This window comes from Kogia breviceps, chromosome 13 (assembly GCF_026419965.1).
Source record: "Kogia breviceps isolate mKogBre1 chromosome 13, mKogBre1 haplotype 1, whole genome shotgun sequence".
NCBI classification, from domain to species: Eukaryota; Metazoa; Chordata; class Mammalia; order Artiodactyla; family Physeteridae; genus Kogia; species Kogia breviceps.
This window is the reverse complement of record NC_081322.1, coordinates 78,008,440-78,028,194: the sequence shown is the minus strand read 5'-3', so window position 1 is coordinate 78,028,194 and position 19,755 is coordinate 78,008,440. Positions and strand designations below refer to the sequence as shown.

The window sequence follows — 19,755 nt, the reverse complement described above, 5'->3', positions numbered from 1 at the left end:
AAGTTCTTAAATGTTAATATTTTTCCCATCAATGCAATATATATTTTATCACTTAAAATATTATGCAATTATAAGAAACCTCTATCTCTTTCAAAAGGCTGGACAATTAAAGATCCTGCTGAAGTCTGTGCTCGACCAGTGGAGCCGCCACAAAGTGGCCTTTGATGAGATAAACAGTTACCTCATGGAGGCCAGATACTCTCTCTCCCGATTCCGTCTGCTGACCGGCTCTTTAGAAGCTGTACAAGTTCAGGTAGACAATCTTCAGGTAAGGGATGAATTGAACCCATCCTTAACATCCTTTTTAATTTGAGAAAAAATTTTAAAACATGAGCAAATGCAAACATCATCCTGGAATAATTGGTGTATATTGTTTACCTTTAATTATTTTTAAAATATTTAAAATTAATTTTACCTGCTTTATTTGTTACATAACCAGACTTGCCTGTGGATACCAAATCTGGCATAACTGATGTATAACTAAATGATTTTTTAAATTATATAAATATCCCCATGAATTTTTTTTTTTCTTTTTTTTTTTTTTCTTTTTTTTTTTTTTTTTGCGGTACGCGGGCCTCTCTCTGCGGTGGTCTCTCCCGTTGCGGAGCACAGGCTCCGGACGCGCAGGCTCAGCGGCCATGGCTCACGGGCCCAGCCGCTCCGCGGCACGTGGGATCTTCCCAGACCGGGGCACGAACCCTTGTCCCCTGCATCAGCAGGCGGACTCTCAACCACTGCGCCAACAGGGAAGCCCTCCCATGAATGTATTTTATAAAATGATTTTATACCCAAATCAATCTCCTGCATCCATTATTGCTGCCTTTTATGTCTTCCCTTTCTCTTTTTTTATCCTGCTTTTCTAAACACTTCTACAGGATTAAAAAGAAAACAAAGAGAACAATAACAAAAGTCATAACATTTTAGACCATTAAGTTGTTTTCTTTGCGTTCAGCAGAATGTCAATGGTGTGTACACATAATCCTCCTTTGCTAGCACTTACGGCCTGGTTTCCTGTGTGTCCATCATCACTGTATGCATCCAGGAGGACATGGCTGCTGTTTGACTTAAACAGCACACTGTCCTCTCTTAGGTCACTGCTCGCAATCAGCTACTGCCCTCACTCGCCTGCATACCTGGGTGCTGGATGCTCTCACCTGCCATTGCCCTTTCTTCCTGGCTAAATAACGCAGCCTATGGGACGGGCAAGTCAGGCCCTAAGGGGGATGACAGCCTTGCACGCCCCTCCTTACATCGGTTCACGTCCCTGGCTTGGCAATCAAAGTTTATATGTTGCTGACATGATATGCCTACTTTCTGAAGGGAATGCCCCTTTTTTTGGGTGAGGCAGGGGGGAGGAAGGATAAAATGAGCATATACAGTTTCCTTCTTTTGTGTGTGTGTGTGTGTGTGTGTGTGTGTGTGTGTGTGTGTGTGTGTGTGTGTCTGCACCGCACGGCATGTGGGATCTTAGTTCCGCACCAGGGATTGAACCTGTGCCCCCTCCATCGGAAGTGCGGAGTCTTAACTACTGGACTGCCAGGGAAGTCAAAGTACATACAAAGTATGTACTTTGTAACCTTGTACATACAAAGTACAAGGTTAAATTTCTTTAAACCTTAAAAGAGTTGTTGTAGATACTAAGAATCATTAAAACTTACTTTGAGAATAGTAAGTTTAAAAAGGCCTTTTATAACTTTGAGGAGGTTAGAAGTACTTTTTAATTGAGTTTACTCTGTGTTTCACATCTTCTGTCTTAAGATATGAAAGGATTCAGGGTCTATTGCTTATATATGTTGATTTAATGGCAACCATATATCAGTGTTAAGTAGGACTGGATTTTTGCAGCCTGCTTCACCTATGGAGTTTTACTAAGAACTGAGACTATCACTTCAGCAACATTTCCAGGGAAATATCTTTCTTCACTGGTTCTTGGTAGACAACTCCACCAAGCCTGTAGCCTGCCTAATAAATATTCTTTGCAAGGAAGAACATCAGAGATAGAACTTAGAGCGGGTACTCAGAAAAGCTATGACTTCTTAAAGGCTCACTGTCAAGAATTTCTGATAGAGCAACTTTGGGTAAGTAATAAAGTAGAGATCTGGACTTCGACCTTGAGCAGCAAAGAGAACCACAGTATAATGGACTGCACACCCAGCAGTCCCACACCTTCCTCCTCGATGGTGGACAGGGGCTCCCCGTGTGAGCTTTTCCAGCAGAATTCCAGCTCCCACTCCAAGAAGTCTCAATTGTTAAGAAGCCTCCTCACACCCATAAGAACAAACTCATAAAAAAGAAAAAATGGTTATCTAAAGCAAGCTCATAGAACATTGGGGCAAAGTCATGGTTTTTGTATTTGTATGTTCATATTTATGAAAACAGCTATAAATTACTCTTAAACTTGATCATTAGAATTTTTAGATCCTGTTATGTCATCTGTGGCACTTTTCCTTTGGGCAGAATCTTCAAGATGATCTAGAAAAACAGGAAAAGAGCTTACAGAAATTTGGCTCCGTCACCAACCAACTGTTAAAAGAGAGTCACCCGCCTGTGACAGAAACTCTTACCAATACACTAAAAGAAGTCAATATGAGGTATGGAACGTGCCGGTTTTACACTGTTGCTCATTATTCATATCATGATCTTATTATAAATAACTACAGTTAAAACACTGGCATTTTGAATTTGAGCTTTATAGCTTCTCTTCTATTAATGTGTTAATTTTCACAAAATGAGCTTAAGGATAAGTAAATGTAGTGAAGATATTTAGAAAGGAATTAGAACTGCGGTATACCCCAAGATTGACCTCATTTCTACTACCTACCCTTGAAATATGAGAGTGAAATGTTACTTTTTATTGCGTTCAATAGAAATGAGACATCTGCATTATTTCCCTATTCACATGAACCAGGATCATGAAAAATAAAATAGTAAATAACAGCCTTTGGTGAGAGGTGGGGATCAGCCCATGAGTGTTGGCTCTCGTTTCCAGATGGAATCAATTGCTGGAAGAGATCACCGAGCAGCTGCACGCCAGCCAGGCCCTACTTCAGCTTTGGCAGAGATACAAGGACTACTCCAAACAGTGTGCTGCTACAGTTCAACAGCAGGAGGGTCGAACCCATGAGCTCTTGAAGGCAGCCACTGACAAGGACATCGCAGATGAAGAAGTTGCCCTATGGATTCAAGATTGCAACGTATGTTCAAGAACTATCGCGTTACCAACTTGTCAAGCTTAGACTTCTCAAATTTAGCAGGGCTGGTGCTGCCGTGTTTAAGCTTTTATTATGTCTCTATGTGAGACAACTATCCAACAATAATTGTTTCAAGTATCAGAGAGCCTGCTAGGTTTTCAGAACACAGTGGCACATGTAACAGATTTAAGAGATGCCTTCCCGTTGTTTTATTTTTAAAGAGTTGTTTTTCCCAGTTTTCCTAATGGAATATAGTCCATGGGAAAGACTTAGGCTATCTGTTTTTACAGAGATGGTCAATATAAGAAATGACCATATGAAGAGTAATGTAATGTTACATCTTTTAAAATTCCACTGTTCCAAGGTATTGTCCAGTGAGGCCCATTATCTCTTATGTAAGCATCAACATAATAATTTCTTCTAAGAACTTAATGGTAGGAAGAGGTCTTTCTTTCCTGATTTATGGGTATACTTCTTTTTAATAGCTTTTTAATATTTCTCTTTTTCACTGCAGCTGCCAATAACCTACTTGAGGTTTTCAGGAACAATTCTTCTCTCGTTTCACCTATCACATGCCTCTTACTACTTGTCCTCATTTGTCTCTATTTTAATGAATTTATTTCAAAGACCTTCTTGTAAACTTTCCCAAATCAGTTATTAGAATTAGGCAAGTTATAAAAAGCACATAAATAAAAGTTTAACCCATTCTAAGACCTTCACATGAAAAATGAATAATCACTTTAAAGCTAAAGTTTAAGATTTACAGTAAAGTCTGTGCTTTTTTTCCCTCTTTCCACATAGTTTATCTTTATGAAATTTGTCATTTTCAATTTTCAGTCCTCCTTCGTTAAGATATGCCTGCTCTAGAGTCTAGTGCTCGAGATGATTGCTGTGAATTTTCTGATCTCTCTGTCAGGGTTAAAGTTGACCTTTGTTTTTCCCCTTCTCACTGTAGCCCCCGCATGGGCGTAGCAGGCTCTGCTCTCTCTGTATCTGGTGGGGCACCGGCACCAGGTAGAAGAATCAGTCAGTTGTCATCCCTCAGAGGTAGATGGAAACCAGAAACAGGGAATTTCCACCAGCTTATAAAAGGGTCCCACAAAAAAATGGAGGCAAGCGATATCACAGAAAAGAATGGAGATAGAGTCTCCTCTTCTTCCTGATCACCAGAGCCACAGCTAGGCTTCTGCACCCACCAAGAGGGGAGGGTGTACTGTAACCACTAAAATGTGACCGCACATATAGTTCCTCTCTTGTGTGTATAACATTAAGTCAAAAAAGGTCAAATGTAGCACTGGGTTTTCAATTTGATATCAATGACATGAAGAGGCAGGAAAAAACTGCCAAAATGTTTTCAGTTATTGGCTCTACTTGTAGATAATGTTTTTTCTTGTTTATATAAGTTTTTCTGCATTTCCCCAATGTCCTACAATGAACCTACGTAGCTTTTATAATCAGAATAGTACATTTTTAAAAAATGTTAGTACACATACATGTTTTTTAAAATGGAATTCAATTCTTGATTTTTTCCTGCAGGTGAAGGTTATTTAGTGTAATAATTTGACAAGAATTGAGTGTTTCTAATTGTTTATCATAAGGAGTACACTTAACATGTTGTTTCATGATGGGCATGTTTTCATCTTCTGTAGGACCTCCTCAAAGGACTGGGGACGGTTAAGGATTCCCTTTTCGTTCTCCATGAGCTGGGAGAGCAACTCAAGCAACAAGTAGATGCCTCGGCAGCATCAGCCATTCAATCTGATCAACTCTGTTTGAGTCAACACGTATGTGCCCTAGAACAGGCTCTTTGCAAACAGCAGACTGTGTTACAGGTACAGAGCTCACATTCAGCAGGTGTTATAAATTGGGCATTCTGTAAAACCTGGGCATATACACAGGGAAAGAAAAATTTTTCATCATCGAGACAGTGCCTCCTTCAAGACCAGAAAGTTAAAAAATAAACAAACTTGGAAGTTCCAATAGGGTCAAGGGAACGTGGGAGTTTTGCACTTTTCTCTACAATGTACTTTTGCCCCCAAATCAGTGCTTCCTTCCACGGTACAATATGTTCAATTAATAGACATTAAGTGGCTTTAATGTTAACAGTCATGGTTACCTGACAAGTTTTTGCAAGAATCAGAATATATTTCTGTTTGATAATGTATGTAAAAACTAACTTTAATTGGTTAATTGATGGTACGTAGAAGTAATTCTAAGTGTTAAGCAAGCTATATAAATAAAAAGAAGAAAATTTAAATTATTGTAGCCGTGTCTTTTTAGGAATGGCATCTTGAGAATGGCAATTTGGCACAAGAATATGAAAAATAATTTTAATATCCACTTGCCCTTTCACTAGATTTCTAAACACCAATTTTCTTTTGTGAAAAAAAGGCTGGAGTTCTTGACTATGAAACCTTTACCAAGAGTTTAGAAGCTTTGGAAGCCTGGACAGTAGAAGCTGAAGAAATACTACAAGGGCAGGACCCTAGCCACTCGTCTGACCTCTCGACCATCCAGGAAAGGATGGAGGAACTTAAGGTAAGTGTGTTCAAATCCTCGTCCCAGATCTTCTATCTTCACAATGCTAAAGAAAACTCAAAACTCCTGACATAAGCCTACTTTTTGTTCCCAAGGAAACTCTTGCCAGCTCTGCTTTCCTGTTCTCTTGAGAAGAGTGAAGGCACTGAGCTCAAGCTGGTCTCGTGGTCCGTGATGGAGACCTCCAGGAGCGGTGCTAGCATTCCACCTCACTCCTCCTCCTCCTACCTCCTCCCGCCCTGCGCCCAATCCATCACCTCCTTCACAGCTCTTGAACCTCCCATCTCCATCACTACCATCATCCACTCCTACTTTAAGCTGTCCGATCCTGCTCAGGGGCCAAGGCCACAGCCTCAGCCTCTGTGGACCTCTTTGCAGTGACCTCTCTTGCTCCAACCTATAGCTGCCAGAATGATCTTTTTCTTTGAAAAGGTTTTACTTAATTATGAACGAGTTTACAGTAAATAAAATAATACAATAGACATGCACATTTTATTACTATTATTCCTCTGCTTAAAACCCTCCATGGCTTCCCACTGCTCTCAGGATAAAGACCTGTGTGAAGTATCCAGACCAGCAATACCTGGCTTCTACCTCCCTAAGGGTCTCGGCTTCACCACCTTCTGTCTCCTTCTCCAGGCACTTGGGAGCTGCAGTGCTTCCCTGTGTCTGTGTGTAAGATGCCCATCCCCCACTTTCTGGAATCCATTCCTTGTCCCCAAAGGGCATCAACTCCTGGTCATTTTATTCAAGGTCCCTCTCAGAGAGCCTCCCCTTCTGTCCATGGTCAGCCCCCCCCCCCCCCCCCCCCAGCGACACAGGTTCGTAGCCCACTGTTATTTTTCTTCAGACTTTCATCATACCATCCAAGGATGTTCATGTGATTAGGTGACTGCTGTTCTCTCTGCTATTGGAATAGTGTCTTACTCTTTCTGAGCGCCATGAGAGGGACCGTGGCATGTCAGTGCTGTCCACTGCTGGTGTCTCCCCGTGGAAATTCTGCCACCTGATAGTTTGCTTTTGGCTTTGACAGTTGGCAAGATTTATCCTCTCTTCAGGGTTACGAGCCTTTTGCAGAGCACGCAAAGTGGACGCACACACAGCCAAAGGTGCCCTGACCTTTTCTCCTGCCTGTAGCCGATTTCCTAGATGGAGTTACGAATGCCCACAGGAAAACCAGGACAGGCAGCTTTGTCCTGTGTGTGAAGGGAGGAAAGCGATCTGAAAGCATAGACGGCTTTCTCAGTTGAGTCTCACCAACTTTGGGGTTGGGGTCAAGGACCTAAAACGGAAGCTCTTCAGATAATGGGTGGTGATTTTGGAGCTCAGGTGGGATTGTGTTCCATCCAAGGAGAACCCAACAAGTTGTGTTTACCTGGCTCTACCACTTACTAGCTGGGTGGCCTTGAGCAACTTACTTAGTGGCTGTGCCTCTTCTTCCTCATTCTAAATTGGGAATAGTAGTGGTTCTTACCTTATGGGATTGTTTTGAGGATAAAATGAGTCATTACCTGTAAAGCTCTTATAACAATGCTTGCTTCATATGTGCTCAATAAATGTTAGTTAGCTATTACTATTATAACTAATATTATTATTAAATAATAAAGGAGCAGATTAACATGGATAAATGAAATATAAAGGGTAAGAAAGGAGTCCTTTCAGTCATCAGCACAATTTTCATCCTTTATCAGTTCAAGCAAGAATTACTTATGAGTAAATAAATCAAGTAAATAATACACGTAAACTATTAAATATTCAATAAGGGATAGTGAGTAGCTATAGCAGCAACAGCAGCAGTGGAAGCTGATGAGGAGATGCAGCTTTACTTTCTTTGCAGCACTGGAGATTGCGAGGAGGTGCCCTAGAAATGCAGAGGAGACCAAAGACCAGCTTCTTCCTGAAATCAGAAGATCGCTGTGCACTTTTGAAAGAGCTCTGCCTTTTCTGACCGTGGTGCTAAATCTAGTTTCGCATCTTGCTTTCAGGGACAGATGCTAAAATTCAGCAGCATGGTCCCAGATTTAGACCGGCTAAATGAGCTTGGATACAGGTTACCCCTAAATGATAAAGAAATCAAAAGGATGCAGAATCTGAACCGGCACTGGTCTCTGATCTCCTCCCAGACTACAGAAAGATTCAGGTAGAGTAACCCAGAGGTGTTTTGGCCACTCTGAAATATAAGTAGAAATAAGTTCATGATGTGTGTATATTTATAAATTCTAGATCTTTCCAATGTTATTCACACAATTTGAACTAAAAGTGAGAAACTCAAAATGTGAAGTGATTTCCCATGTTTAATGTACTGAATAGTGTTTTAATCAAAAAATACAACTTTTATATAAGAATATATTAAAGATACAGAATTTTGTCATTTAAATTTCTTTTCTTCAATTTTCTTTTCATTTTTCACAAAATTTTACTACCTAACATGAAAGCTTTGTGGAGGTCAAATTAGAATTGGAACAGAGAATATTTAATCTAGTTTTCTATGCAGAAGGTATAAGAAAAAAGCAACAGCATCACCATTATTCATTTTCCTTCTTCTGTCAGTAAGTTACAGTCATTTTTGCTGCAACATCAAACTTTCTTGGAAAAATGTGAAACATGGATGGAATTCCTAGTTCAAACAGAACAGAAGTTAGCAGTAGAGATTTCAGGCAATTATCAGCATCTTTTGGAGCAGCAGAGAGCACATGAGGTAAGTTATGCCAGTACATTTTTGGGTGATAAAATTGTTTTAGGCCTTTGGAAGATGCTGCAAAATGCCATGTGGGATAATGAAAGTCCTATAATGTGTGCTGAATCTGCTCAAATGCATGCGATGTTTTTGCCTTCTTTCTTAAGCTTGAAGTTTTGATATCTTAATCACAAAAATGCAGTCCAGTCTTTATTCCATAGTTGGTTATAAGCACGGGGCAGGCTTCAATACCCTGCAAGGTATGGTGCCAGAATTGTGGTAAGATAATTTCCCAGTTGAATTACAGACTGTACTAATATTGTCAAGGCTAGTTGCTTAGGAGATTATGCTTTGATCAAAGTCTTTGATAAATAAAAATTGTGAGTGCTTTAAAAAACACATACATATTTTATACTAGGAAATCAAACTACCAAATATCTCCAGGTGTGCCTCTTGATCAAATTGCGTCATAATCATTTCTCAGGAAACATCGAGAAAGAATTAGATACAAAAAGCAAATTAATCAATTTGCAATTAGTCTCTATTTTGCTATTTACTGGTGTAACTAAGTTGCTCCCGTGTTTATGAAATATACACAAATGGAGAGATAGGATGCAGCTAAGGCAGAGAAAAGCTTAATGCTGGACTTTAAAGAGAATGAAATTAATTTGAAGGCATTTTGCTTAAAATTTTAAAAATAGAGAATTTAAATATGTGTAAGGGATTTTTAAGTCCAGTTTTATAGAGTTGATCAACAATGAAGTAATATACAATGAATCAAAACTAAAATGAGATAGTACTTCACACACACTAGGCTGGCTACAATGAAAAAGAAAACAAGTGTTGATGAGGGAATAGAGAAATTGGAATCCTCATACATTGCTGGTGGAAATGTAAAATGGTGAAGCTACTTTGGAAAACAATTTGGCAGTTCCTTAAAGTGTTAAACATAGAATTACCGTGTGACCCAGTAATTCCACTCCTAGGTATACACCCAAGAGAAAGGAGAATATATGTCCATCCAAGAGCTTGTACCAGAATTTTGTTCATTGCAAGCATCATTCATAATGGTCCAAAAGTGGAGGTGACCCAGATATCCACTAACTGATGATGAATACACTAAACTGTGGTATATCCATTTAATGGAATACTATCCAGCGATAAAAAGGAACATAGTTACCCATACATACTGCAGCATGGATCAACCTTGAAAGCATGCTAAGAGGAAAGAAGCCAGTCACAAAAGACAGTAAACTACCTGATCTCATTTATATGAAACATCCAGAGTAGGCAAATCCATAGAGGCAGAAAATAGATCAGTGGCTACCTAGGGCTGGGGGGACTGAAAGGAGATGGGGAGTGATTGCTAATGAGTATGGAGCTTTTGGGGAGAGTTATGACAGTAGTCTAAAATTGATTCTGGTGGTGGTTGTATAACTCTGGAAATATAAGAAAAATCATTAAATTGTAAATAGGTGAATTGTATGATATAGAATTCTATCTCAATAAAGCTGTTTAAAAAACAGTGAAAATCTGAAAGACTTTCTCTTGAGCTTTTTTAGTAGTGAAACAATTTTGTTAACTGAGTTAAATTGAAAAACAGTGAGTTTATAAAAAGGGTGGGTTTTTTTCCATTCTTCAACTTTTTCAAAAGTCGTAAGCGATTCTCTGTCTGAACATGGACCATATTCTGCATATTAAAAAAAAAACCCAGGGGCTTCCCTGGTGGCTCAGTGGTTGAGAATCTGCCTGCTAATGCAGGGAACATGGGTTTGAGCCCTGGTCTGGGACGATCCCACATGCCGCGGAGCAAGTAGGCCCGTGAGCCACAACTACTGAGCCCGCGCGTCTGGAGCCCGTGCTCTGCAACAAGAAAGGCCAAGATGGTGAGAGGCCCACACACCGCGATGAAGAGCGGCCCCCGCTCGCCACAACTAGAGAAAGCCCTCGCACAGAGACGAAGACCCAACACAGCAAAAATAAATAAATTAATTAATAAACTCCTACCCCCAACATCTTCTTTAAAAAAAAAAAAACAGAATACAAATTATGTGTTAAGTTTATTAGGTGATTTTGAAAGGAAGAAGGGAAACATAATTCTACTTTTAGTCACTTAGTTTTAGTAAACAAAAACTAAACTGTATCTTTAGGTTTATCTTAATTGATGGTTTAAAAATATTCTTACATTGTAGGTTTTCATACACAACCTGATTCAGTTGGAAATATTTTTCATAGTCTCGCTTGAACCAGAATTTTTGGAAAGTTATTGGAGAACTGGTCACTAAAATTAGGAACTCTAAATTATGTTTTTCTTTTTTAAAAATAACAGTTGTTTCAAGCAGAGATGTTCAGTCGTCAGCAGGTTTTACACTCGATCATTGTTGATGGACAGCATCTTCTAGAACAAGGTCAAGTTGATGACAGGTAGGATCTTTGATATATCATTATGAAGAAAGGTTCCAGTATATTAGCCATTTTCTTTTGAATGAGCAGGTTAGAGGGCACAGAACCAATCTTCCTAAGGCAATTGTACTGGAGAGGAGCCTCAGAAATTGGAGGAAAGACTTGTCTGAATCTCTGAAATGACTAAGTATTGAATCTTTTTAAAGAAGTGCTACTATATTACATGAAGGCCATAGAGGAATTGGAAATCACCTAGCCAACCTTCACTAGTCATCTGTAGGGGACTAGAGTTAATGAATAGATCAAGATGAATTGTGTCAGTGTTGTATCAGTGTTTTTTCAACAGATGCTTCTAATATTCTCATATGATTACAGAAATTTTATTCCTCAGAGGAGCATAGAGATCACTTGACCATCTCTCTTGTTTACAAATGAAAACTTGAGGCCCAGAAATGTGAACTGACTTGACCGAGGTCACATAACTAAGTAGCAATAGAATCAAGCCTACCACTCGTGTACCTTGCCTTTAGTCAGGACCAGCCAGGTTTCCTATACCATGATAACACCTCCACATTTGAAAATGGTTTGCTAACTTAAGTCAGATTACACTCAACCTGAAACCCTGCTTCCTCTTATTACTTAGCAGATTATCTCTGTATTAAAAATGCAGAGGTAAAATCTAGCTCCTCTTTAGATTTATTGCGTATGAATTGGCAATTTCGTCCTATATTTACATTTCCTAGTAACAATGTTTACTCTACCCCATTACTTTCTGTGGTGATATTTGGCATACAAACCTCATTTATTTTATCACATATGTATGTCTTTTCCATATTTAGAACAGTAGTTGTGATTATAATTAACTTAGTTTTTTTTCCAAAAAAATAGAAAATAAGTCATTATTTTTATTAAGAGCTTTTTTTTTTAAGTTTTGGAAGCAATTTCAGATTTAAGTGGCTATTTCTTTGGAAGTACATGAGAGATTTTCATGATTAAGCTTGGAACAACAAAATGTGATGCCATATTTATTCTATTCTAAGGAAGCCAAACTTAAATGTGAGCTTTACTAAGAATTCAAGGCCTTCAAAATAAGACACATTCAAGTGCAATTAACTTATCTTTTGCTTTATCCTCCCTACTCTGTAACGATATTTTAAAAGCTTGAGTCATTAAGTAAAATAAAATTTAAAATTCGTGCACAAGCCAACATCTATTAAATTTTAAATGTTAGCAGGGAAAAACACCAAAGAGATGAAAGTGGGAGGATGGGACCCAAGGATAATTTTGAAAGTTGCGAGTGAAAAAAATTACAGATGAGAGCCTGTTGACGAATAGGAAGGTCCTAGATTACAAACGTATTGCGTTTTAAAAGTTCGTTTATACGTTTTGTTTTTGAGAGTTCAAGTTCAGCATTGAGCCCAGTGTCATGATTTGAGTAGTTCCTCATGCTGACAGATAGCTCAGAGCAGCTTGGTTCTACAAAGTGAGGACGGAGGCTCCAAAGAGACCCTGGATGGCTAGCTGATAGTGAAGCAATATACAGGGTACTCTTCTCCAAGCCCTGGAGTTAGATGTTTTCAGAGATGATGGATGCTTGTACCTTTTAGGGAAGTCTCATGAACCTAATTCATCATATTTGGTTCTACTGAAATTAGATTATAAATATCAGAATTTCCTCTCAAAACCAGAAGCACTTAATAACACATTTGGTTACAAAATCAAAGTTTATAGTGGCCCTCGATAATAAGAGGTATCAAGAATATAGGAGCCCAGGACAGTAAATCCAACTCAGAGCAGAAGCCCCACACAGGAGGGAAGAAAAGCAACACTAGTAACATAGAGAATGAGCAAGTAATGTTACACTTTAGTACTAAAATGTGTGAATAACACTGTAATCTACAAAGAAACTCATTCTATTTGATACTGGACAAACAGTTCTAAAGCCACAGTTGGATGTTAAATGAAAACAAAATAAAAAACTACCAACATTTTTTAAAGGTAGTAAACAGAGGTAGGAAGAGAACCAACTACAAGATCTGAGATGAGTTGGCCTGAAATTGAGAAAGTGTAAGTAAAATTTAATATCTCTAAGTATAGGCACAACCTTTATTCAGAAAATGATGACTAGGTAGTTTTCATTTTGCTAAGAACAAGTGAAGTGGGCTTAAAACGTTAGAAGGGATGATTTAGATTAGTATGTGAAATAATCTGCTAAAGATTAGGACTGTCTCCTGTGAGGGAATACTGAGAGTTTATGGAGCACAGTTTTTAAAAATATTTTTACGTAACATAATTTTATTTAAATGGTTTATGATTCTAGCTAAAGTAACCCAGTTTTGTTCCTCCAAAGTGACTTATAATTGTAGCTGAAGACAGAGGTTGTAAATAAGCTGGGCCCCCCATTTCCTGCTCTTGCATACACAGGATGCTGCCACGTGCTGCATGCATTGCTACAGGCATGTCCAGGGAGCCGTTCGCATTGTAGCTGCTGCCCTACACTCTGTCCCCTCTCATGCACTCTGAGAGAGGGTAAATGACAATCGACCTTACAGATATGTCTTCCACCTGTGCTAAGATGTGAACACACTCACCATTTGCGAACACTGATAGTTTACCTGTTATTAATTTTTTAAATTACCTTCAGTAGACCTGATAACAGCTCATGGCATGATGTATGAAAACCTCTGCCCTAGATCGCCTCTTAGGGCTTATGGTCAAGTATGTATGTATCGGTTGATTATGTAACTACATCCAGGATAACGGTGGTTTTCCTTATGTAATTATTTCTTCACCAGGGATGAGTTCAACCTCAAGTTGACCCTTCTCAGTAATCAGTGGCAGGGGGTGATACGCAGGGCCCAGCAGAGGCGAGGCATCATCGACAGCCAGATCCGCCAGTGGCAGCGCTATCAGGAGATGGCAGAAAAGCTTCGTAAATGGTTGGTTGAAGTGTCCTATCTACCCGTGAGTGGTCTCGGAAGTGTCCCAATACCGCTGCAGCAAGCAAGGACCCTCTTTGATGAAGTGCAGGTAAGGTGCAAAACAGGCGGTTTTTCAACCTCTTCTGCATTTCCGCTGCACACTTTACCCTGGCCTCGGTTCTTCAGAAGGATTTTAGAGTGACACTGGGATGAGGACAAGCATTGTTCTCAAATGTCAACAGAAATACGTAAAATGATGGCATTACAAAGTCCATATTTAACAATGAACGTAGGGCGAGCCCCAGCCTCTCACGCACGAAGACTGACTCCACTTCACCCACCAAGGCCTCCCAGCAGCTCAGTGAATCTCAGTGTGGATGGAAAGGCAAGGGCAAGGAAAGGAAAACTTTGCACTGATCGTACGTATTTGACTCATGAGCAGTTTAACTGAATTATTCCAGAGAAGACGAAAGACTCAGTCCTGTGTGAGCTCTTTGTCCATTCCCCTTACTTTCCCCAGCCTGGGAGTTTGGGAGTCCAGCCTCTTAGATGGAGACCTCCACACCCTCTCATCAGTCCCTCCCAGTATATTTCATAGGCTCCTCTTGTTTTGAAGGTCACTGTTCTCTGCTTCCTTTCTCCTCCTTGCTTCTCTGGGAAACCTCATCTATACACATGACTTCCACTACTCCCTGCCAGCAGAGAAGGGTCAAGTTGGTATCTTCTGGTCACATTCACCTCCTGAGCCTCCAACTCATGTATTCAACCCCCTTTTAGCTTTATATCTATGTGTATCACAGACATAATATACTCCATGGTTCCAATAGAGCCTGTGATCTCTGGATCAACCATTCTCCACCGGTCCATTCCATGTGCCCAAACCGAGGAAATATCACCGGCTATCTGGTCTATCAGTCAGCAACCCAGAGTCATTCTAGAGCTATACTCTTCATTTTATCTCCCTCCTCATATCTTGAATTCCTCAAGTCTCCATCCCTACTGCCACTACCTCAGATTAGGTGCTCATGATTTCTTGCCTAGATAGACAATAGCTTCCTAACCTGTCTTAAAGTATCCAATATATGGCCTTCCATTCCATTTTCTACCCGACCGCTTAATACTCTTCCATGAATCTCAGTCACTTTTACTATAAAAACCAAATTCCTGTGCCAGGTGTGGTCTGGCGTCATCTTCTACCACTCTTAGAGGAATCCTATATTCCAGCCACTGAAAACTAAGTCCAGTGTCCTGAATTCATCATATTTATCCCATATAGCAAATTTGCGCATCCTGTTTCTCTGTGTGGAAGCTGTCTTCTCCCTGACTCCTGGCTCTCATCACAGCAGATCCTTCTTAATCTGGTTGTCTTCCTGTGCCTTTCAAGACTCATGAAGGCTTCACCGTTTGAAGAAGCCTCCCTGTGCACCCAGCGTGGGTCACACGTCCCTTTGTGCCCCTGTGCATCAGGCTCATAGAGCAGTTTTCCTATCGCATCGTGATTGCGTTTAACTTGGGAGCAGAAACTAAGCTTTCTGTGTGGAATTCTCATTTATTTATACATTGCTTCACTCAGGCCCAAAGTACTGGGTCAGTAAAGCTTTTGGGAAAAAAGAGGGCATGTTATGTATGCAAAAATTTAGGATTATTTAGAAATGCTTATAATGGGGAAATGGTAAAGAGAAGAATGAGAAAGTAAAAATCTACGGATTCTTGCAGTTCAAAGAAAAAGTGTTCCTGCGACAGCAAGGCAGCTACATCCTCACCGTGGAGGCTGGCAAGCAGCTCCTGCTTTCTGCTGACGGTACAGCTGAGGCTGCCCTGCAGGCTGAACTCGCTGAAATCCAGGAGAGATGGAGGTCAGCCAGTGTGCATCTGGAGGAGCAAAAGAAAAAACTGGCCTTCTTGTTGCAGGTAATTTCGGCTCTTTCCTCCTGTAGGCCTAGTGCAGTTTAAAAAGCCCTTTATTACTCAGCCAGAACAAGAAATGAAACTGAGTTATTTGCAGTGAGGTGGATGGACCTAGAGTCCGTCATACAGAGTGAAGCAAGTCAGAAGGAGAAAAACAAATACCGTATGCTAACACATATATATGGAATCTAAAAAAAAAAAAAAAAAAAAAATGGTCTGAAGAACCTATGGGCAGGACAGGAATAAAGGCACAGACGTAGAGAATGGACTTGAGGACACAGGGAGGGCGATGGGTAAGCTGTGACAAAGTGAGAGAGTGGCATGGACATATATACACTACCAAACGTAAAATAGCTAGCTAGTGGGAAGCAGCCTCATAGCACAGGGAGATCAGCTCCGTGCTGTGTGACCACCTAGAGGGGTGGGATAGGGAGGGTGGGAGGGAGGGTGATGCAAGAGGGAGGAGGTATGGGGATATATGTATACCTATAGCCGATTCACTTTGTTACACAGCAGAAACTAACACACCATTGTAAAGCAATTATCCTCCACTAAAGATGTTAAAAAAACCCAGCCCTTTTAATAGTTGTGCTGCTTCCTCAACGTTTTTATCCTGCGAATCAAAGAATGCAGATCGTTACATCAAACCCTGCAGCATTTTGATCCCCTGTGTCCTGTTGAGGACGTTGTCCTGTCTTGCATGAACTAGAAAAGTTTCCCAATTTTCAGCAGGTGGTCTTTCAGGAAAATCCCCCAACAAAGTAGTTTTAAGTCTAGTAAGACCATCCAAGCAATGAATTCTGATTCATGGCCAGGGCTACACCAGAAACCATGAGATGACTTTATAAATCTAGACAAGAATGCAAAGAGTAGATTCCACTGCCTAATATAAGACTCTAAAGTGGTTTTCAAGATTGATGTCTCTTCTTTTATAGCAGGGAAAAACCTATCCAAGAAGATACTCTTGATTTGATCTTAGCTTATCCAAGCAAGTTGCTGTGAGATAAAATCTCCAGGAGGTATATTAAGCCTTCAGTTGGATACAGATAGCAGGCTGATCACACAGCAAGTTTAGGGAAATGTACATTTAGCAGACCTCCCACAATATGCTTTTCTCCCTCACTTTCCAATTCCTTGCATAAGACACGATTAAAGCAGCAGTTGAATTAAGGCATAGACTCTAAACTCAGATAAACCCAAGTTAAAACCATTAAGAAACCAAGTAACCTGGTTAACTCAACCTATCAAAGCCTCCGTTTCCTCATCTGTAGAGTGGGTATGACTACAGCTCTTTCATAGGGCATTGTGAGGGTTTAATGAAATAATGGAAGTAAATCATGTATCAAAGTACCTGGTACATACTGAATACTCAATAAATGATGGTATTTATTATTGTTTATATTTTTATCATTTTGAAATTGAACATGACTAAATACTGAAGTTTTATATATGTTGATAATCACCAACACTTCAATAAGATTATCTTTTAAATTTGGACTGTCACTTTTTGAATCAAAGGTAATAACTAAAGCTAATGAAACACATTTTGCTTTTTTTAATGCTTAAAGTATGCACATTCATTGGGTTTAGTCTACTGAATTTTATTTAATAATATATGGGGATAAATGTATACATGTGGCTGATTCACTTTGTTGTACGGTGGAAACTAGCACAGCATTGTAAGGCAATTATACTCCAATAAAGATGTTAAAAAAAAAAATAAAATAAAATGCCAAAAAAAATAATATATCACCTTCTGTGTAGGAAGCAATCAATCAAAAATGCCACCCAACATATGTTAGAGAACCATTTTTTGCACACAGCACAATTCATCAGTAATACGATATGCCTGATTCTCTTTTCTTTTTTTTTTGCTTTCAGGAAAGGATTAAAAATATTGTAAATCATTCTGCAGAGAACATGTTAATCATATCTTTTTCTTTATTTGTGACTGATTTTTGGACACGTTTCTAAGACTTAATAAGGCGAGATGGCTCAGTCAGTACAATTGCTTTTCTTGCTAGTCTATTTGTTGGTGTATGAAACATCCACTTTGATAGATGTTTGCAGACCATAACATTTAGTTATTTCCTTATAATTCATGTAGTAAAATGACTTGGTTATAGCTTCAGAATCTAAGCCATCCTTGGAAAGAGGAATCCCTATTCTCTTGTTAAAGTTTTATTTTCTTTTGGATCATACACTAGATCCTGTTTGCCTAAAAAGGAATTTATGGAGCTAAATTCTAATGTTTATACAGCCTCGTTTTACTGTATCTTTTCGCCGTAGCTATAAAGCTTACATATTTTTAGCTTTTAATTAAATGCTGAGAATATATGCCAAAAATAGTCATTATAATTCTATGCCTTGCATGTTTACCAGCTTCCCTATTGCCTCTTACTTTCGTTAGGAAGAATAAAAAGCTGACCTTTTCTCTTTTAGATCAATGAACATTTCTTGCCTGCGTGTTCAGAGATTTCAGTGTGTGATGATTTAATTGAGAACGTTTGTTCAGTTTAAGCAAAAGAGGATCTTTTGTCTACCCTCACTATGCTTAGCGTTGATGAACTAAGTGTAGCCTCGGAACACCGAGATCTCTTACGAAAGCGGAATTGGAACAAATCTGTCCAAAATAGACATTGGGGGCTTTTGTTTTGGGGGTCTTGTTTTTGTTCTTTCTGGTGAATGGGAAAGAGGGAATGAGGTTATGTTCTCTAGGAAGTTCCTCGAAGAGATTTTAAAGAGAAATGAGAACTTTAGGCCAAACTCTCAATTTATTTAGAAACCAAAAGACATTATGAGCAGGGAGGCACTGTAGCCAACACTTCTTAAAGAAGGCAGTTGTAATAGCATCATGCGTTGCTGTGCTGAAAATAAGGCATCGGGAGAGAAGGTAGAAAGAACCTAGACAGGAAAAGACCGGTGACAAAAGATGATAGGGAAATGAAAGGGATAATGTGAAGGGAAATGCAGCAGGATTTGGCTCCAGGCTGACTACTAAAAGCAACTCAAGTTGTCTCTCTTTGGAGCTCAGTAATTTAAGTTGAGGGGAGGGTTACTGGGGAGGGGGAGGCTGGGAATGGGAGGTATTGGACAAAATGAAGGAGATTTGTTTAGTTGAATTTAATTGGCACTGAGACACCAGATGTGGGCTAATTTGTAGATAGGGTGCTGTAAAGTATAAAGTCTCCATCATGGTTCCTCCCATTTTTTTCTTTTCTTTTTTAATTACATAAGAAATACATGTGTCTGAAAAAAATGTAGATAATAATTGAAGCATAGAGAGTAAAAAACGAAATTTCCCCTACACCACCACCCAAATCCTAGTATCTTGCCCAGAGGGAACTCTTGTTACCTTTGGTGTGTAATCTTCCAAAACACAAGCACCTCATGTACGTTTTCTTTTGTCAGTACCTAGGGATCTCCACATTCCACACCACCATTCTATCCTTCAGAACACTTATCAGTAGCTGGCATATAAGGTGTACCTTTTAAAAATTGTGCATGATTTTTCTTCCTCTACTTTTTTTCTTTGGATAGGTTTTTTTTAATGTTTTATGCATTTAGCCCTTTGTTACATATGTTTCAGTATTATCAAGAGAAAGCCAGTCAAATGCCATGCTTTTTAGAGTTACATGTTTCTACTTCTGTAACAATTCAAATCTAAGTGGCTCATACTATTTATATATTGAATTGAATCAGAGTCAGGGTTATAGTATTTTTACATTTCATGTCACTTCTCTTACCTATATGTATTTTCACCCTGAAAGAGATTTCATATCCTCTTTTCTATCCTTTATAGTGCATTGAGATAGTGTAGACATTAGTGTCATTATGGGTGGGGTTAGGAAAGAGGCAAAGTACTACTGTGTTCATACTCTTCCCTCTGCAGATAGGTTTGGATTCAGGTAACATTTTTGAGTACCCATAATATTCTGGGTGTCTTGTACTTGGTGTCTTGACACCCATCGTTTCCTTTAATCCTTTAATACAATTATAGAGAGTTTGTATCATTTCAGTTTTCATAAGCAACACGTAGTACACTACCTGCTTGCAGTCACCCAGGTAATGAGAACCGTCCAGTTTAGAACTCAGCTCTTCCCACACTCCCCCACGT

At 39.4% G+C, this 19,755-nt stretch overlaps 1 protein-coding gene across 4 annotated transcripts in view; it reads left to right on the top strand.

The window, feature by feature from the left end:
- The window catches only part of SYNE1 (spectrin repeat containing nuclear envelope protein 1), a 451,782-nt gene that overhangs the window by 355,057 nt on the left and 76,970 nt on the right, over window positions 1-19,755 (top strand). For all 4 annotated transcript variants that reach the window (XM_067011034.1, XM_067011031.1, XM_067011032.1 and 1 more), the window contains 10 exons: window positions 98-268; window positions 2,458-2,591; window positions 2,990-3,194; window positions 4,841-5,023; window positions 5,583-5,729; window positions 7,715-7,869; window positions 8,280-8,427; window positions 10,736-10,830; window positions 13,605-13,839; window positions 15,447-15,641. In XM_067011034.1, coding sequence (XP_066867135.1) covers window positions 98-268; window positions 2,458-2,591; window positions 2,990-3,194; window positions 4,841-5,023; window positions 5,583-5,729; window positions 7,715-7,869; window positions 8,280-8,427; window positions 10,736-10,830; window positions 13,605-13,839; window positions 15,447-15,641 — 1,668 coding nt within the window. The remainder of the gene's footprint in view (window positions 1-97; window positions 269-2,457; window positions 2,592-2,989; window positions 3,195-4,840; window positions 5,024-5,582; window positions 5,730-7,714; window positions 7,870-8,279; window positions 8,428-10,735; window positions 10,831-13,604; window positions 13,840-15,446; window positions 15,642-19,755) is intronic.